Raw genomic sequence first — 19209 nt, 5'->3', positions numbered from 1 at the left:
AAAAATATATGCCGCCGAAAAACACTTTGGCTTTCTTCCCTTCACTGATCGATGAAACTCCAAGTGCGTCATCCATCACTCTCTCAGACGTCATTGCTTTTATGTTCAATCCGTCAAGTACTTCCTGAAACTATTTTCCCTATGACAATCTTTTTTTGGAGGGGGGGTAAAGTGTCACAAGGTTGGAGTTTAATGTTAAGCTTGGGCCTGCTTTCAACACTTTTTACAATTTTGTTTTTACTCAAATATTTTTACATTATATCCCACTTCCACACCTAACATACATGTATCTCAAACCTCTGCAGTGGTATCACTTATTGAATTTAGAAATTCATAGAACAGTCTAAATAGAGTTTCCGGCCTACATTGTGCTGAGAGAAAATGAACGTGCCTACAATGTACACATGCATTTTAAACTTTTCATCACAGAGGCTTTCATGGACATTTTGTGGTTCCTGTTCTAATGAAAGCTGCAAAACTCAGTGCAAAACAAAAGGATGGAGGAAACTTGAAGCTCCAACTTCTTCTTTTTTTTTTTTTTACTTTACCTCTCGTGCATTTCCTTGGATGTCTACGACATGCAGCAATTGTCGCAGGTTGGGGTACTGGTTGAGTTCGTTATCAAGAGGGTAGCCGTTGTTCTTGACTCGCTGTTTGATTGCTAACTGCCGACCAAAGAGCTGGGCTAACTTGCCCTGCAGAAGAAAATGAAAAAGAGAATACATCTATTGTTTTCTTACTTTCCAAAAAACAATCCATTTGTCAGAGATGAGAAATCAACAACAAATCCAGCAGACGCAAGAAACAATGACAATATCGTGACAGTGACAACAATAAAATACTGTGCTTTTCTTGAGCTTTAAATAGGTAACACGGCATCTGTTCTCTCACAACTGATGAGAATTAGGTGCATCTTGCACATGCGTCATATATGTTTGTGTGTAAAAAAGTACAAAATAGTTCTGAAACCTGGTGATTTAATCCCTCACATCTGGGCAAATCCCGGGAAATTACATTCCTGCTTGGCACGAAATTCAAACGAGTTCCAGATTGTCAAGGGGTTGTGATATTCTACTTGTGGGTTAGCAACAGACGCCACACTGGCCTGAAATATCTTCTAAGAAACCACACCACGGGACATGAGATGGTTTTTTCTTTGGAACAATCACTCAGGCTTCAACTCGGAAAGTGAACCTCATTTTAGAATGAATAGAAGCAGCCATTGATAATAGATGTACATGTAGGAAAACCACAGCAGGAAACCAAAAGCAACTGTATGAGTTCCTGTTCTTAATGAATTACTGTGAGCCGAGATTTTACACAGGGCAGGGTGGTTTAGATATGGGGAATGGTCCCTCAAGTGTCCCATGATTAGGAGGAAGATACATGTATTGAAACACTGTTCATTTGTCATACAAAGGTACGGACACGTATTGTTCCTGAGACTACATCACATGATCATCACAAGTATTAGATGACTAACACGAAGTTGAATGACATGAACAGCACACAGTCGGGGGATAATGTAACAGAAGACGTGATCATGTGCAGAATGTATGTCAATGTATACATACATGAACATCCCTGCCAACATGGCTACAACAGCACAGGTCTGGGAGCCCATCCCTTATCAGTGCAGAGCAGGCCACCATGCAGGAAGTTACAGAATACATTGCGAGGCACCAGTTCCGGACTTCCTCGGAATCAGGACGTGTCATGGCTACTGAATTTCTCCTGATCTCCAAATTAGGCAATGTGGAAAACGGTTGAAGTATTACGGTGACAATTTGACAGAGATCACTGTCACTATCCATTTTGATATCAGAAACCAAGTTGAAGCATATTGACAAAGAACTTTTAGATGTGGGTAATTCCAGAAATTAGGGGTCCAAATGGGTGACATTTTTGTGTCCCTGTTACATCTGACCTTTGTTATTTGACATGGAAATATCACTGGAATTGATTTCAGACTATTACTATTTGTTTGGCAGGTGCTTTGCATTAATTCATCACTCTTGAAAATTAGATCATGTTGTTCTAAACTTACAAAATCATATGTCAGATGTGACGGGCATGAAAAAAACATGGACCCTTCATTTCTGGAATTACCCATACACATGTACATGTACCGTACCGGTATGTGTTTTATGTACATTGTACTGTACATGTACATTTGTAAACGGTTTGTACAGTAGTGTTGGGCGATTCCAGCATTTTTGGAATCGATTCCGATTCCGCCCATGAATGCCAAATGCCATGTTGAGTATACCCGGGATTACATGCAAAATACACTTGTAAGTTGTTTCCTAAACACTTGTGTTATTAAAAATTATCCCCTTTTAGTTGCATCAGAAACATTAAAGATTAATTATCACTACAGATTTTTAAATCAGAAATTTTAACTTGATGGAAGCATATCATTTATGGGAAAAGATTATCAATCTATGTAGCCCACCGGCTTTCAAGTTTTCCAGTTGAAAAACATGTAGAAGTGACCATGAGTTCTAAAATGTGCATTTGACAAGAAAGAAACACAGGGTACGTACATTGTACCTTTATTTTCATGCCGCCAAACTGAAGAAATATTTTTTTCTTAAAGTCCCAAAAAATGTGACCTTATTCCACCAACGATGAATTACGATAGTTTTCTTGATCTTTCGATTGTAAATTCCATCAACGTCTGGACTGCTTACGTGCCGCACAACACCGCTTGCGTCAGCAACCTGTTCGTGCAATCGCTGGTAAACATGTCTAAAAGCTACATTCTTCCTTTGCGTATGCCTGCTACCAGCTTCAACACGAGGCTGTTCCAAGGCAGAGATGGGAAATTTTGATCGTTGCTCATTTGACCTTCCATTCACTCAACAGGTTGAGTAGAATTTCTTTTCTTTATGGCAGAAATGAAGGATGGAAAGTAGTCAAAGATTTGTGTTTTGGCAGAGTGAATGACGGTAATCATGGTGCATATCTCACAGACTCAAACACGGAGCATGCGCAAAGAAACGCTTGCAGTCGGCCCACAGCCACAGGTCCGTACATACATGCACCAACAGAGAAACATGCATGAATTTAAACAGCGATCTCCACCTGGGCTGATGCCATTGCCAATCTCACCAGCTTCTCTTTCTTATGAATGGTTTAAGTTTAGTTGGCAAACCTGGAAATATTTGACTTTGAATAACTTTGGATCGCTGATTTTATGTCAATGTTTGTGGGTTTTGGGGAATTTTCCAAAAGCTGGCATCATGGGAATTTTCAAATGCTTCAACAGTTACTTGCATTTGGAGTATTTCATGGTAAAGGGAGCATTAATCTCAGGCAAAGGGCTGCATTGTTCAGGTTTTTTCTTTCAGTTCTGAGCAAATTTTTGTAATATGTGAGGAAGTACAGGTAGGCCTACTTTTCCCACCACAGTTTGCTTCGACCTTGAAGATTAAAGCGCGACGTTGGTCCAGCGGAAGATTTTTTTTTTTAAAGTAATAAACACTCCAAGGAATGAGTTTCTAATTGGTGTCAATCCTTCAGATGTTACAATTGAGTTTCCAATAAGAAATAGAGGGTAATCAGCAACAAGAAATTTCATTGCAAGGAATTTAGCATGTGGGAAAAACTCCGATGTACGTGTAGTTTTCATCACTCACAATGTAGCACCCAAATGCTCAACATGTTAAGGAGTCACAATTTGGCATGCAGCCAACAGTGGGCCATCAGACAAATTGGTCGGAGTACTGCACGGTGCTGCTGCTATTTTGCAAAGCATTCGGGCCATGTCTCGTCACAGGCTTCAGTTTTTGGCTACGAAAATAAAGCCTTGCAGTTTAAGTTCCTTGCTTTGGCTTAAAACCACACATTTTTTTCACAACTCGACGGATCATTTTATATGGCAGTCTTTTGGAATCGCTGGACTGTTCCCGGAATCGGATTTCAACGTTATGGAATCAGCGGTGGCGTGGATTCGATTCCTAAAAAAAGTGGAATCGCGACTCCGATTCAAAATTTGGAATCGTTTCTACCCGATTCCAGTGTGGATTCGCCCAAGCCTGTTGTACAGTAGCAAGTATCATAAGCTTGCTCTTACGCACAGGTGTGTTTAAGTCCCTAGCTTGCTCCAAACTGCATGTACAACGACCCATTGCCTATGTATGTGCCAATCATATTTTCAGTTTATGTTATGTGGGCATTCTTTATTTTTTCTTAACCAACAAGCGTATCTACAGTAGCAAAAATAAAAATCTAGAATTCCAGTTGAGTTTTGAGATACATGTGAGGTGTGCCAGTCCTGTTCCTTTCACATTGTTTCAAGCCAAAACCTACATTGGAGAATTTTTTTTCTCCCTTTTCCCCTTTTCTCTCAATGCTCACATCGAGTCAAAATATTGCCTTGCCCTTGCAGACTATCAACAACAAAAAAATGGAGGAACTGACACACCATTTTATGCTGAAGTTCCTACACAGATTTTGAAACATTCAACTGGGGAATGATATGTGTTCATGTCTTGGTCAATACATGGTCTGTTCAGTGCAGACAGCATGATACACTGATACGGTTTGAAGATGCATGAATGAAATTTTCTGATGGGCTTCATAAGTTATGCATTGTTATATGTAAGCATTATCACAGATGAACGAGAAAATTACGTAACATTGGCAATCTACTGAACACACACATACAGGAATACTGATACCAGTACCTTTCAATTGGCATTTCCCAATTTTGCATAATTGTAACGCCCACAAAGTATCAGTTACTGCTCATATTATCTACATGTACCTCTAACAAAAATTTCTGGCGTAATTACAGTACCAGTACATGCACAGTGCATGTACATTTAACACCTTGGGTTTTTCACCACCTAACAGTAAAACAGTATAAGTTTTGACGATAACATACTGCACTTTTGACTTAAAAGTAAAAAGTATACGTAGGTACATGTACATGCAGCCCGAATTTGCAAATACATGCAGCAGCTCATGTACACTGTTATAAACTTGAGACCTGGTTGATTGACGACATTACAAAAGCGAACAAAAAAAATAAATCTGCCAAGATTCTGAAGCATGGTTGCAGACTCCCAAGCTTGCACGTTATACCAGTACAAATACTATGTGCATACAGTACATGTATGAGCAAAATTGAGCACCTCCAGGCACTGAAAAGCTGACCCCTCTTGAAGCCACATTTTTATGTGCATCTACAAAATTTCAGGCAGATCAGTTGAGTTAGCTGGTGTCCAGGGTCTGCATAATAAACCTCCCAGGTCAGCCCGAAAAAAAAGGGGAAAAAAAAGAGAAGAAAAAAGAGCTGGTATCCAATCAGTGGCAAGCCAGGTGGTAATTTATGAAGGATAGGGGCCATTATGTATGCAGGCTTGACAAGATGTGGGGAAAGGAAAGGAGGTAACAGTATACAAATTAGACAGGTAATATCATCAATGCACATGTATTCAGGACAGAAGGACTGAAGATGGCAGATTTTCATAATTTATGGCTGCAAGATGCACCAGGCTGATTGTGAGGGTTTGGGCCACTGAGCAGGCTCAATAAATACACGTGTGTTTGTGGCTTACAATGCATTATTTACTCTACACCTTGGAAAAACACCAGAATTACACATGTGCCCATATACGTATTAAATTTGGAGAGCTAATTTTCAAATCTCAGCACGCGGGAGGTACATTATGTGTCCACATGCAATATAAAGTAACTTTGACTTTAGACTAATATATTCAAAGAAGGAAATGATATCAAGTCTAGTTGCTGCAGCACTGCAAATACATATACTAGTACCATTTTACATACAGGCAAGAGATGAAATGCATACAGGCTAAGTGAGTGAAAGTCTGTCGCTAAATGTGAAACCAACGATGCAATAGCTATAATCTCCTTCTCATGGTACATTTTACAAGACTCATTTCCTTCATTTAATGATGATTCATACGCAGTTACTGATGTGCACGTGACTGAGAAAACTCAAGAACATGTACCGAAAAAGCCCATTCATTTTGACTTGCCTCATTACCAGGCAGTACTGATTCATAAACTAAGTATACACCGTGTAACAACCCATGTTTGCCTGTGTACTGGGTGATCTGACTAACTTTGCTTCTTAATGTCTCAGGAAGGCAATGTGTTTATTTGGCTTTCCACAATTGGGAACCAGCCAATGTGTCCACTTCATACGTGTATGATTACCACTTTTGGCTGGTTGCCAGTACATAGTATTAGTCTAGTCCACAGTTTATGCCAGTATGCCGGTGCACGTACAATAAATGTGTCAAAACTAATTACATGTAGGCTAAAAACACCACAAGCAGAAATATATGCACAAACATTTACAGAAATCTTACTGATAAAACTGACAAACCTGCCTGTTTCAGAAATGTCAGCATATCAAGAATTTCAATAAACAGATAACAATTTTCTGCTAAGGAAAGGCTTAGCACTGTGCGTTTCTAAAGAGCAACCAATCTTTACGTGCGAGATGAAAACTCAAGTAAATTTTCAAGGATCTCTGTGTGTGTGTAACGGTAATGTAACTACTGCAGGGAACCATTCATTTTCAAGTACATGTATATGGCACGAAGACGACACTTTTAACCCGTGCGACAAGTTCAAACTTTCTCGTCAGTAACCAGTAACCAAACTAAACATTTTCTGGTGCATAAGCCGTTGGCACAAGAAATACAGGTGCTGATCAACAATGTAAGTTTGATTCATTTCGTAGTGCTATCGTCATACACCACAGAAACTACTGTTCATGTACATCATACATGCAAATGGGGATTTGGACTGCAATAGTTCATAGTGTTCGTGTGATTTCCCTCAATAAAAGTGACAAAAGTTTGATGACCGCTGATGTCTGCTTTATCATCAATTGATAAAGCTGTTACTGAAGGCCTGCATGTACCAGTACATGTAGACCCTGTACGAACATGTACACTGGGCCAAGATATTACTCCAGACTTCTGTTACTGATTTCTGTAAATGTCAGGGTCGTAGCTTCATCTTCATTTTTAACTGATCCTGCACTCTGTTTTTCCTGAAACCTTTGTTAACAATATGGGCACCTGGAAATATTTTACAAACACGTTCATAAAAAAAAAGAAATCTTGGTAAAAAAAATGTAAATTATAATAATTTTAAAGTTAGCTTTGCATGCACAATGTACATGTACCAGTATGCAAAATGGCATGCACAACAGGCTTTCATATATACATGTACATTGGATTTGTGAGGCCCTTCAAATTACACTTAATGTATTTCTTTTGAGGGCAACAGTTTTGATTAATATTTAAAACAGCCAGCCTGGTCCTACATGTACAATAGTAGTACATGTATATAGGAATTACACATACACATACATGTACTAGTATTACACCTGGGTCACCGGGTCTCATTTTGGGCTACAGTAATTTTTTCACTTTTGATGATCTTGCCAATGTGGTTATTGTGAACATTAGTTTCTTGTTACTAAATGTATTATCTATCCTGTATTTGTACTTATTTGTCTTGGCTAAATAAAATAGCAACCATACAGAATCTTGAGATACTTAAAGGGAGTATTTTTCACCAAAGAATATCATTATGATGTATGTCATCCATCTGTGCCTTTCAACCAAGCATTTGTAGCACATTTGTACAGAAGAGTTTTGTGTGTGGAATGTTTGCATTGTTGGGTAATGACGTTGACCATTTTTGTTGTATCTTCTGAAAGACAGCTTTTTCAAACAGACTAACTGGCCCACTGTTACATTAACTGATCAACTGAAATGCACTTGCTGACCTCTTGCGAACCAAGTAATGTACGCATTAAGTGCAAAAACAATACCCCTTTTCAACATTTTACAGAATACTTTCAAGAGCTTATCCCCCCCCAAAAAAAATTATCCCCCGAATCCCGTACTCTAACAAATTACGAGATTCATGTGTATCATTTTAATATTTCAAGTCTATGGCTCACTTAAGAGGACTGTCAAGTGTAAAGTAGTTTGCTTGTTTATGTCCCAAATATTGACTCAGTTTTTTACATCCAGGGGAATACCCTCTTTCAAACTTACATCACTTCCTCCACACCAAAATCCTCTCTGAAATAAACAGAAAAAACATTAAAATGAAACTTTCTGCACCGGTATTGACAGTCGGTGAGTCATGCTCTCTTGGCAGGGGAGTAAACACTCTGATTCCGAAACACCTTCCGGACAAGTATTGTAAGTGCATATCAGTATGGACAAAGTACCGTGGGACTCAGGAATCATTATGGAATTGTTGTTCTGTTATTGTCGTTGGTCCTTTTTTGGGCCTGGTGACTAAGACTGATCTGGGTGAATCCCAGGCACCAATGGGAACATTTCGCAACAGAATGAACCAAATGATGCTGAACCCAGCCCCTGGAGTTGACTACCACAAAATCACACCCTGATATACCGGTACCAAAATGGTTTAAAAAACCCGTTTGCAATCTTGACAGAGTTTGATAGCTTTCAATAAAGCTTACATGTATTAAATGGCACTGTGCCAGCATTTACATACATAAATCAAGAAACTGCTGCCCTAAATATACATGTAAATCGTACACATGTATATCACTTAATCAAAATTCACAAACAGTGTCTTCATCACAGATTGTCTGTTCTTGAAAGCCCATAGGACTCCCATAAACTAAGCACTTTTCCAATTCAAAAATAACCAACATATATGTTGGCGTGCATATTTGCATGTACTCCAAAATAGTATTCATATATACTTTTGGTAATTATGACGCCAACCATAAATGAAAGAAGATAAATTTTTCACAAAAATATCTCTCTCGAGGACCATGGTGATCTCTTAAAAAATGGAAAATTGTGCGAATTCTCATATGCTTTTGGCCTCCTCCTTTGGCTAAAATGCACAAATTACTGTTAGATTGCCAAGGATTTCCAAATTCTTCACTTGATGCACTATCAGGTCAGATCCCGAGAAAACAAGGAAAGGGAAAAAAGAAAAAGGAATTGAATTTGAATAAGTCCATGGCACACAAGCCTTGCCAAGACCTCAGAGATTCGCTGGGCAGAGAAGACCAGGGATACAATTGGAACCAAGCCAACAGTTCTGATTTCTCACAACCCCCCACCCATCACCCCAAATAGCTCTCGGCTACAGTATGGCTCTACGTCACAAGAGACTCCCCGCAGTTAATTTCACAAATCAATACTTCTCCTTGTAAAACTGCAGTGAATGTGGGCTGTGTTCGACTTAATCCTGTCTGGCTCCCTCCTTTGATGACTTACCGCACTGTCAGACTTTACAATGGACTTCCACTGCACCAGCAGTGGGGTAGTCTATTGACAACTACTAGCCCTACATGTTATGTCCTCACAATGAACCCTATTAACATGAGCTCACTGTGAGGGTTTTCATTTCTCCAAGCTGAATTTGACATGAGACAAAACCAGGCATTCATTCCAGTTGTGGTCCCTTTTAATTTATTCTTCATTCTCCGTACTGTCCATTCTCTTGTGTATTGAAAGAAAGGGCATCTTTGTCCCACATGCTTTAAATCTCTGTACAATCACCTGGCGAACTCGATACACATACAATGTAGAAGTACCGGTTCATATAGATCCCAAAATGTAACATCTGAAACCCTTTGTATACTTTTAGAAACAGGAAATTGCAATGATAAAATTCTTGAATTCTTGCAGCTCTACACAAGAGGTATACACCACTCAAAAGGATTGCGACAGAGGCTGGAGAAGAACACTGATGGATTTGGGGAGGGATATGGGAGACATGCCCATCCCCAAAGGAAAGATGTTTCACAATGAAAAAACCTGTTCATCTGGGACACCTGTGTTTCATTTCCCTTCTTTTCTGAAGCCTGTAAAAAGTCCTAACTTTAGCCTCACCCCTAAGAAAGGCTTCAAAAGGTATGATAAAAAATTCACAATTTTGTTGGTACCACTGCACCCCCTAATAAGTTGGCTCTGAAAGTGTGGTTACTGTGCAAGGAAAATCTTGGCAATGTTACCATTTACTGCTGTCTTGAAAAGAGGAAGCAAAGGAACAAATAAACCAAAGACATCTGTACAGGATGATTTCTGTTCTGTGTTGGGATCTTCAGACAGTCCATAATTCACTTTTTCTACTGTGCATGCCCAATTGTCTACAAACATATACATGTATATGTACACAGACACATGCATGTTCATGGTACATGTATCTTTAGGTGCTATTGATGAGTACCCAAGTGTGATGTCACTGTGAACCAGAATGTGCAGTGTAAAGGAATGGAGTATGCGTGCGTTGGTTATGCACTGGTTCTGGCACTAATGCCTTCAACACACATGTGTATTTTCACTTGTGTCTCTATACCAATACAAGAGCTCACACACAACATGGACAGTGACAATGTGCATGTGTACAAAGTCCTGTGTAACATACATGTACATGTATACTGTACAGTACTTGTACCAATGTACATGTATGGAAAAATTTTGTGCATGTACATGTATGAAAAATGCATGTAGTATATAATGTGTACATGTACATGTATCCCTGAATGCACACTGTACGCAAACATATACATATGCATTCAGAAGCTAGGCATACTGCACACTGGGTGTGACCTAATATTAAGGTGTGGCACAAAGCCAAAGGTCATTGCTGCAAGGCTTTTGGCTGTGGCACATGTACCCCGGTACATGTACATGTAATTTGTACATTTCTAGTTTGTTGTCTGGTACATGGATGCACACAACTGTACCTGTAATGTACACCTTTTGAATATACATATAAGTAACAAGTCTCTTGACGACAGAGTGCTGCACTAAAACATCGAGTTAAATGGTTCTCCTCAGAGCCATGTCTCAGTCATAGAAACAGGTACACGCACCTGCAAACTGTGTTACAGCCTCAAACTCCTGGGTCTTTGTACATGTACAGTACATACATGTACATGTATGTGACCCATGTACTCTTCAAGTAGATATCATACAAAGTTACTGAACAAAACAGTTCCACTGAATGTAACCAGCATGCATGTACATGTACATGCATGTGCATGTACATGTACAGTAGGTGTATACAATAAATACTCCAGTGTGCATATAAAAATCAGGAACAAAAAAATCACACTGTCACACATGTACAGGCTACAGCTACATGTAATGTGGTCTCTTTACATTTACTCAGGTACGCAAAGACTTGTTAATTAATGTACACGTAGATGTATGGCTGGTCAAATTCTGATATCCTCATAAGGTTAAAAGTTCAGGAGTGCAAATGGGCTTTGCGCATAAACAGGACCTTGAGCGAAAAATCTGTACACAAACGCATGCATTTATTTGAAATGCCTCTCTCACTGTCCATGTTTTATTTACAGCCCAATCAATGAATCTTTCGGCCATATGTAAAGCCTTTGACCTCCATCTGCAGCAGTGTCCTTTACCCATTGTTCTGGGGTCACGCTCAGTTGGTGACCTTGCTGCACAAAAACCCAGGCACCACGGGGCTAACCTTTCTGTACCACTGCACATCTCTTTTTTGTTCCTTGCATGTACTGGTAATCCACAAGGACTATACACACATGCATTGCCCTATATGCATATGAAAGTGTACATGTACAGTACATGTAATGCTTGTATCAATCTACATAGCCTCCTTGAAAACCACAACAGTGAGAGTTTTGCTAAACATGTTGTAAATGTGCATCACCACATGTACATACATGTACATGTAGCATAGTATATTGAGCTCCTGCCTTACTAAACCTGATGACCATGATCTGATGATAGAAAGACCATGCCTATCCTGATTTTTCAGGCACACCCTGTTGTAGGGTTGTGAATAATTTCTAGTCCTCCCAATGCTATGAATTAACCCATACTATACCAGTACATGTAGGTACACTTGAACAAGTACACTGTACACATAGATACACATGCACATCATGATGCATGCATTATTCTCAACTCAATTTTGCATAATCTTTTCAGCTCCAAAACAAATCTCATTTTTTAGTATACTTTCAGTTTATAACTGAATAACTACAAATCATGCCCTGCGGTGTTACACAAGTTGTCATTTAAAATGAGCTCCGGTGTACTTCCTGGTGAATCCTGGTTTGCTGAAATTTACATCTATGAAGAACCAATAAAGCCAACATTCATTATGTCTGCATTCTTTAAGAAGTGAGCAGTGCAATTGGGTTTGTAGAAATTTGGGAGTTTCTGCCAACGAAAGTACAGAGTAGAAAGTTCCTAAGCTTATTTGCATGACTGCAGAAAGTATTTTGATTTTCAATTTTGCTGTATGTCCTCCTAGTCCAATGACAACCACCAACATTTTAAAAAAAATTTGATGACAACCACCGGTACCCCCAAAACCGAATCTAAATTTAAGAAAACAAGCAGAGATGTTTTTTCCACTGAGCAACCATTTGTACAATACTGGCACAGGTAATACCTAGTACATGTACATGTACATGTACATGGCACAAGCTCCAACAGTGCAACTCCTGGGCAACTCCTGGACATGTACATGTACATGTACATGGCACAAGCTCCAACAGTGCTACTCCTGGGCAACACTAGCTGCCTGCAGCTGCATAACAATCTGGAAGCCTTTACATACGACATGTAATGTACATGTACATTATACAATACATGTACATATGTCCATCACAGTAACACTGAGGCAACAGCAGGATACTGTGGTCATTGGCTCAACACAAGGGTAACTATTGGTGCAGCATATATACCAGGTGTGCAGGGCAGGTTACATGATTATCTAGTCTGCATTCCTTTCAAAATGCCTGCCCCTCCTCCCTGTGACCTAGATTGTACTACAGAATCAGTGTCTGCTGTGCTCCACACCCTGACCTCACCAGACACACCAGTGTGTACAATGCAGGAAGCCTGATATGACTCCAGATAATTTACACATGCCATGGGATTTTATTGAGGTGCAGATTTTGGGGGGGGGGAGATTCCTGTATGGAGCAATGCAGGGGAGCTTTTACTGGCAGGTTGATGACATTCCTGGCATGCCTGAATGTTGTAAAATACCTCACACTGGCTACAAGAAACATTCGCGGCCAATGAGCAATTTTTTGGTTTGGGTTCACTGCAGGCTGGGTGCATGGCAAAATCTGAGCTGCACATGCATATGTTGTGGCACTTAATAATTGTGATCCGATAAGGCCTGGACTTTCACTAATGCCAAAGGACAGCATACACACACGTTTACATGTGTACATGTACACTGTACCAGTACATGTACAAATTAACTTACCACATCTGTGCATATGTACATGTACACTGGTACCTGTGTACGCACGCGCAGGCATTCAGGCCTACACTCATTCCTTCCAAGTAAATTAACGTTCTGCCCTGTGGGTTAACTGTAAAAGAGCTATGGGCAGAGACCCCCTTGCCATGAGGAAGAGGGAGGAATGAGCATCTGCATCGAGTGATTCCCTATAACACTCACAATGCTTAGTTCCCCCAAACTCCTGTCACTTGAAGTCACAGAATTTTCCAAAATGGTCACTCACACTGCTTAGTTCCCCCAAAACTCCTGTCACTGCAAGTCACAGAATTTTCCAAAATGGTCACTCACAATGCTTAGTTCCCCCAAAACTCCTGTCACTGCAAGTCACAGAATTTTCCAAAATGGTGCAGTGACTAAGTTCTGGAGTGTCTGGAAGGATACCTGTCCGAGACTGAGGTGTTCACTTCTATGTTAGATTGTATTTCACACGCAATTTTTTTTTTCAGATAGAAACTAATGCACATTTGTGGCACAGGGGCGAGCAAAACTCTGACCCGAAAAGGCTCAAATACGGGTAGGTACAAAGTGTGTATCAGTATTAAGCAAGTCTAGCAGGATTTAGCCACACAAACAGAATGTTGTTCCAACCATTTCCAGGATCTAGATAAAATATCTCATGCACATTGTGCAGATACAAGGAAGTGGCTGTGTGGAGTGTGGACACCCCCCAATTTGTGGAGTCTGATCAGTGATAGAAATGTGTCCCACAATGGCACAAAGACTACGAGCAAGAATCTCAGACGTGCAATGTGTAATCACTAATCACAGACTACTCAGACCCTATTTTGGTTTCTTCTCTGAAACACTAAGTCAATAACCTCAGTCAGGGGGAATTGTCTACCGGTACTTCGCGTTCTGCGGACACTGGACCTACAAGCCCCAAGTATTCATCACCCCCATTTAAACTGTCTTTGCCCTCTGAATGTTGAGTCAATGCCCAGCCTAGTGCTGCACTGTCTGTGAGTCATGCACTCCATTTCCTTGAAACCTGGGAGTAATTAGACTTGCTTGCCAGTCCCTTTGAAACAACACGGATAAAAAGGGTCCGCGGAAAGACTTACTGTTCTGGGAGCCACAAGATAAAAACAATGAATGGTAGAACTTTTGGGATTCAAAAAAACCCAATCATGGACCTATCATTCAACAACCTGGCACTTGAGACCTATTGTATGCACTGGGACAAGTCCAATGAATGGCATTTCTTTCTATCTCCATAGGCACAAAAAAGACAAGGTCACTGAGTGCAGTGTACAGGCAGATTTAGGCTGCATTGAATTACGAACATTAAACGTACATGTACCATGCCCAATTGGACCAGCCACTGCTAACTCCAGAACAATGGAGATTATTCTAAATGTAGGCTCAGTGGAAAGAGGATTCCAACATTGGTTCACACAAGTTGTGATGAAATTAAGAACGATAAAAACATCATTTTGAAATTCCTTACTAATGTTTTCCTTCCAATTTGCAAATTCTCCTTTTCAGTATTTGTTTACCTCTAATTACATGTACAATGTTTCTGATCAGATATATATACGGTACTATTTACATTGTTACAACAAAAGGTAAGTCTGGCTACAACAGAAAACAAACTGTTACGTGATGACATTCAGATGTTCACCTTTGAACATGCATGTCATGTACATGTACTTTGCGAAGATTCAGTAAAGTGTTCTTTTTCAGAAAATTTCCATGAAAATGATATTATTGACTTTGGTTAGACCAAACAAAATAATACTAGTGCTTCCTATTACATTGAGGAAAAAACAGGTTGGGTAGGTGGGTAGTATTTTCTTTTTATCTTCTAAAGGTTTTGGGTCAAAAATATTTGGGTGGGACTTTTTTTTAAAATAAAAAGTGATGTTGATGGTTCATGAAAGGTTTTCGGCTATGTAAGAAAGGGTTTGATTCAAACGTGACAAGCAACAAAAAGAAGATTGCAACATCTATGGTCAAGTGGCTTAAAATATCTATTGAGATCAGGTTAAGTTTGAGTAACTGGTACGAAAACTCTTATCTCCAAGCACTCGCGGCAGAACGATGTTTGAAGGGGGGGCCATTAATAGCTGGAGCTCGATCCATTGAGCTCCACCCAATTATAGGACCTGCAAAAAAGTGGTTGGGGGGACAGGCCCCCAGTTGAAAAAAAGTGGGGGGGGGCACTGGTCCCCTGCCCCCCTTCCGCCGCCATTGTCTCCGAGTGTCTGCAAAAACATGCCTTTATTTACACAAAATGAAAGACAAAGAAATTAGCTGGTACAGATAAAACTCATACATAAAATTCTAAGGCAAACGCTCCTCCCCTGGCTCGCAGCGTGCTGTCTGCCGCCATGATGCATGCAAGCACAACGTGCACGATGTGATGTGTGTGACGTGATGTGCGAGCGAGTGCGATACATTCATAGTCTGTGACCCAGATAGCTTTCGTATTTAATAGCAATGATGGTTTTCGTTCGGTGAGCAGATGAAATGCACGGATGACTAACAGCAATGGGCAATAGAGGGCATCATGAGGAACTCTGAATGGGCCCCGTGTAAATCAATGGGCGTGGCATGTATTTGCATGGTGCTTGATCACAATCACACGGCGACTACCACAAGATCAATTCGCTCATGACAAATGCGTCAACTTTCAAGCAATAAAAAAGTTTAAAAACCTAAAACAATTACAAAGCTGTGTGTTTTAAATAAGCAGGAGAGTTGGCAACAGTATTTTTTATTTCTTGTTTAATCAAAAAGATTTAGGGTGGGTGCAATTTGCTAGGTTGGGGTGAGTAACCAGAAGCATAACTACATGTACTACATGTAATTTGTTTGACCTTACTTTAACTCAAATCAAGCTATGTATTGTCACTTGTTCATAGATTTTGCACGTGATTGCAATAACTTGATTTTTAAGCTATTTCCTTATGTACATAAATCCTTGAAATGATCAAAACAATTAAATTATTACACATGGTAACGGCATATCACATTGATTAAGTTAACACTGGAGAGATAAAGTTAATCGATATTCTGCTGAAGTAAATTTACTCTGCTGTAATTCCTCGTTACCATTAGTCAGCATGTGTCACCCAATAACCTTACACTATAAATAATCTCAATGACCCCTGTAACACAAGACAGGCTTGACCAGATACTCTACTCTGATCAATATCAGTTCAGAAAAAAAGAGACCAGGTCACATTTATTTCTTTTCTACGAAAAAGAAGATCAAAGAATCAAAGCCCACATCTTACATGTATACATGTAAGGGGTCCAACTGCACAGTTACAATACAATGTACATGTATATTACCATACTGCACAATGTACATGTACGTGGCTACAAATAATGTACAATTTATGCCGCACTTATCTCTATGGCCCCCAAACAGTACACATTGTACATGGATTACAGATGGTTTCTTGGATACATGCATTCCTAATGTGTCATTCATTCTTGGCATTACTTACATGTAAACTGAATGTAGAAATTTTGATAGGCATGTACATGTACATGTAATGTAACACAAAGGTACACATACCGGTACTAAGAAACTGGCAAATCTTTAGGTACTCTTCCTTGCTTGCTATATCAAATGTTAAAAGCGGAGTAGAGAGATGAATTGAGACAGGCCTGTTTGTACATGTACATTCGGATTCCATTCATTTCCGGTTTCTACTACCAGTTTTATTTTTGTTGATTTTTGTTTTAGATTGAACTTCATTAAATTACACTGATTATCAATGGACCATGCATGTAGTATGGCAACATATGCTTTATGTTCTATGCATGACTTAGAAACTGATTACTGATCTGTCTCATCGAGGTACAAGCACTGCATTTTATACGGTTTTTGTTTTATTTTTAACATGTTGAATAAAATATAATAAATGCCCTACCAGCATTAAAACTCATCATATTCTCATCTTTTTCAATAGGCTGATTAAACTGAATGTTTAGGTTTACAGGGTTGCAGCTGGCAATTGGCAAACATTTTCAATGTACATTTACAGGAACTTATTTTAATGTAGTTCTATTGCTCAGAATTTATACACAACATCTGTAAATATTTATCACTTGGCAGACACAGACAGCTGACAACTGGAGCCCTGGGTTAACACTGCTGCCCAAGAACACATTTCACACCTGGCCCATTTTTAAAAATTTGTTTCCCAAAAGTGTGTTTTTCTGCGAATAAATAAAACTTCCAGACAAATTTCACGCCAAATTCAGTCCTACCTGCCTGAACACAAAGTCAATGATTTTGTGCATGTTCAAAACAATATGGAGCTACTGAGCAACAGTCATGACACTGTATCACATCAACCTGTCATGCTCCCTATTAATGATGACAATATTAATAACTGTACGTGTACACATGATGTATGCAGCATGTTAATGTTTAACAGGAAATAAACCAAGAAGATACACCATAACAAAGCTGACTGGTAGTGTTCGGTGGATTTTAGGATTGGTTTATCCTCTTCTACCATGTCTGCATTCTATGGCTCCCTGAATTCACTTCAGGTGTGAAGATGTGGAACTTATAAATATCAGAAGTATATTTTCTTTCTTTTTTATTAAGTGTACGTGATGGAAACATAAAAATGAATTTTGACTGGCCTACACGTAGTTACAAAACTAGTTTGTTGTTTTTCGGGGGAGGGATTTTTGAACTGCATAACATGATGACTCATAGTATGAGCATGCCATGAGCATCTTGAAATCTCAATTTTTTCAGAATGCAAAACGGTACAAAAGTCCAATTTCCACCAACACTTAATCCTAACACCACAGCAGGTTAGGTCTAGCCTACTTGTTCTAGACCTAAAGTAGGTCTAGTAGTACTAGGCCCCGGCAACTGAGTACTACGTACAGTCTGGTTTTTGTTTTTTGCAGCAATAGTAGCCTACACATGCTACAGGCCAACAAGGAGCCATAAACACGTTAAAATTTCATTTTGAAGAACAGGGTCATGCTGGCATGGCCAGGCCATTATGTTTGCGATCAGGTCAAGCTTTAACAGAGAGGACCACCACTGCCCCCTCAACCTTTCTCAGCGAGTTTTCGGAATATGTCAAAGAGAACCTCACGACAAAACAACAAAACCCCCAACGAGCGTATTACCTCAACAGTTTTGATTTCCTGTTGCGTGTAGTCGCTGCTGCCTAGCTTCCTTAGGCCGTCCAAGCTGGTGATTCGCCCGTCGATCACGGACTGAATGGCCTGCAAATTATCCAGGGCCTTGGACACTGCCAGAGGTTCATCCGCCATGACTGGTAGCGACACAATCCTTCAATGGAAAATCAGCTCATCGGGTACACCTTCAGATCCGAGAAAAAACTACCAAAATGATGGACCATTTTCTGGATGTCGCAACTAGACTGACAACACTCACAGACATTTTTCTATCTTCTTTATCAAAGATCATACCACTTTCGAATCGGTGTATTTCGCAATTAATCACTGTGAGGGACGCAGTTTGTATGATAACAAAAGGCCACATTTATTTAGATTTGATGTCCCATTATAACACTTTGTTTACAAATTGGAAATTTAATGCTTTATTTAAGACGATATTTGCTGAACTAACTTGAGCAAATGCTCACTCCACAACTTCACATCTCTAATTGTCTCAAAGTAACTCACCGTTATACAATCGACGAAACCATTGCTTCAAAGTGCAAGTACACACACCAGTCCTCACTCGCACCTCACTTCCCAAAACCAGAGCTGGGAACGACTAATTTTTTCAACAATTCTTTTTAAGGAAGTATAGACGTCGCAAAGCGTTATGGGTGAACTAGTACCAACAGTCCCAAAATGATTCCGCGTGGGCATCCTTTGCGCACGTTTCTTGCGCACACTGTGTGCAAAAAATCCTGTCCAATGAAAAATCAAAGAATGTGCGTC

At 39.7% G+C, this 19209-nt stretch overlaps 1 protein-coding gene across 2 annotated transcripts in view; it reads right to left on the bottom strand.

The window, feature by feature from the left end:
* Positions 1–19097, bottom strand: part of LOC110990043 (kinase suppressor of Ras 2-like) — a 42297-nt gene extending 23200 nt beyond the window's left edge. The window contains exons 1-3 of one of the 2 annotated variants that reach the window (XM_087141611.1): positions 18946–19097; positions 18424–18620; positions 549–695 (exon numbers count right to left, since the gene is read on the bottom strand). In XM_087141611.1, coding sequence (XP_086997737.1) covers positions 549–695; positions 18424–18570 — 294 coding nt within the window. In that variant the 5' untranslated portion in view covers positions 18571–18620; positions 18946–19097. Of the gene's footprint in view, positions 1–548; positions 696–18423; positions 18728–18945 lie in introns of those variants that run through there. The other variant, XM_087141612.1, reaches the window with a different exon arrangement.
* Positions 19098–19209: the final 112 nt, after the last annotated feature.

The sequence above is a fragment of the Acanthaster planci genome, linkage group LG09, assembly GCF_054643075.1.
Source record: "Acanthaster planci isolate LZ-2023a linkage group LG09, COTS_SCS, whole genome shotgun sequence".
NCBI classification, from domain to species: Eukaryota; Metazoa; Echinodermata; class Asteroidea; order Valvatida; family Acanthasteridae; genus Acanthaster; species Acanthaster planci.
The sequence above is the reverse complement of the archived record's forward strand: the minus strand, read 5'-3'. Positions and strand labels throughout refer to the sequence as shown.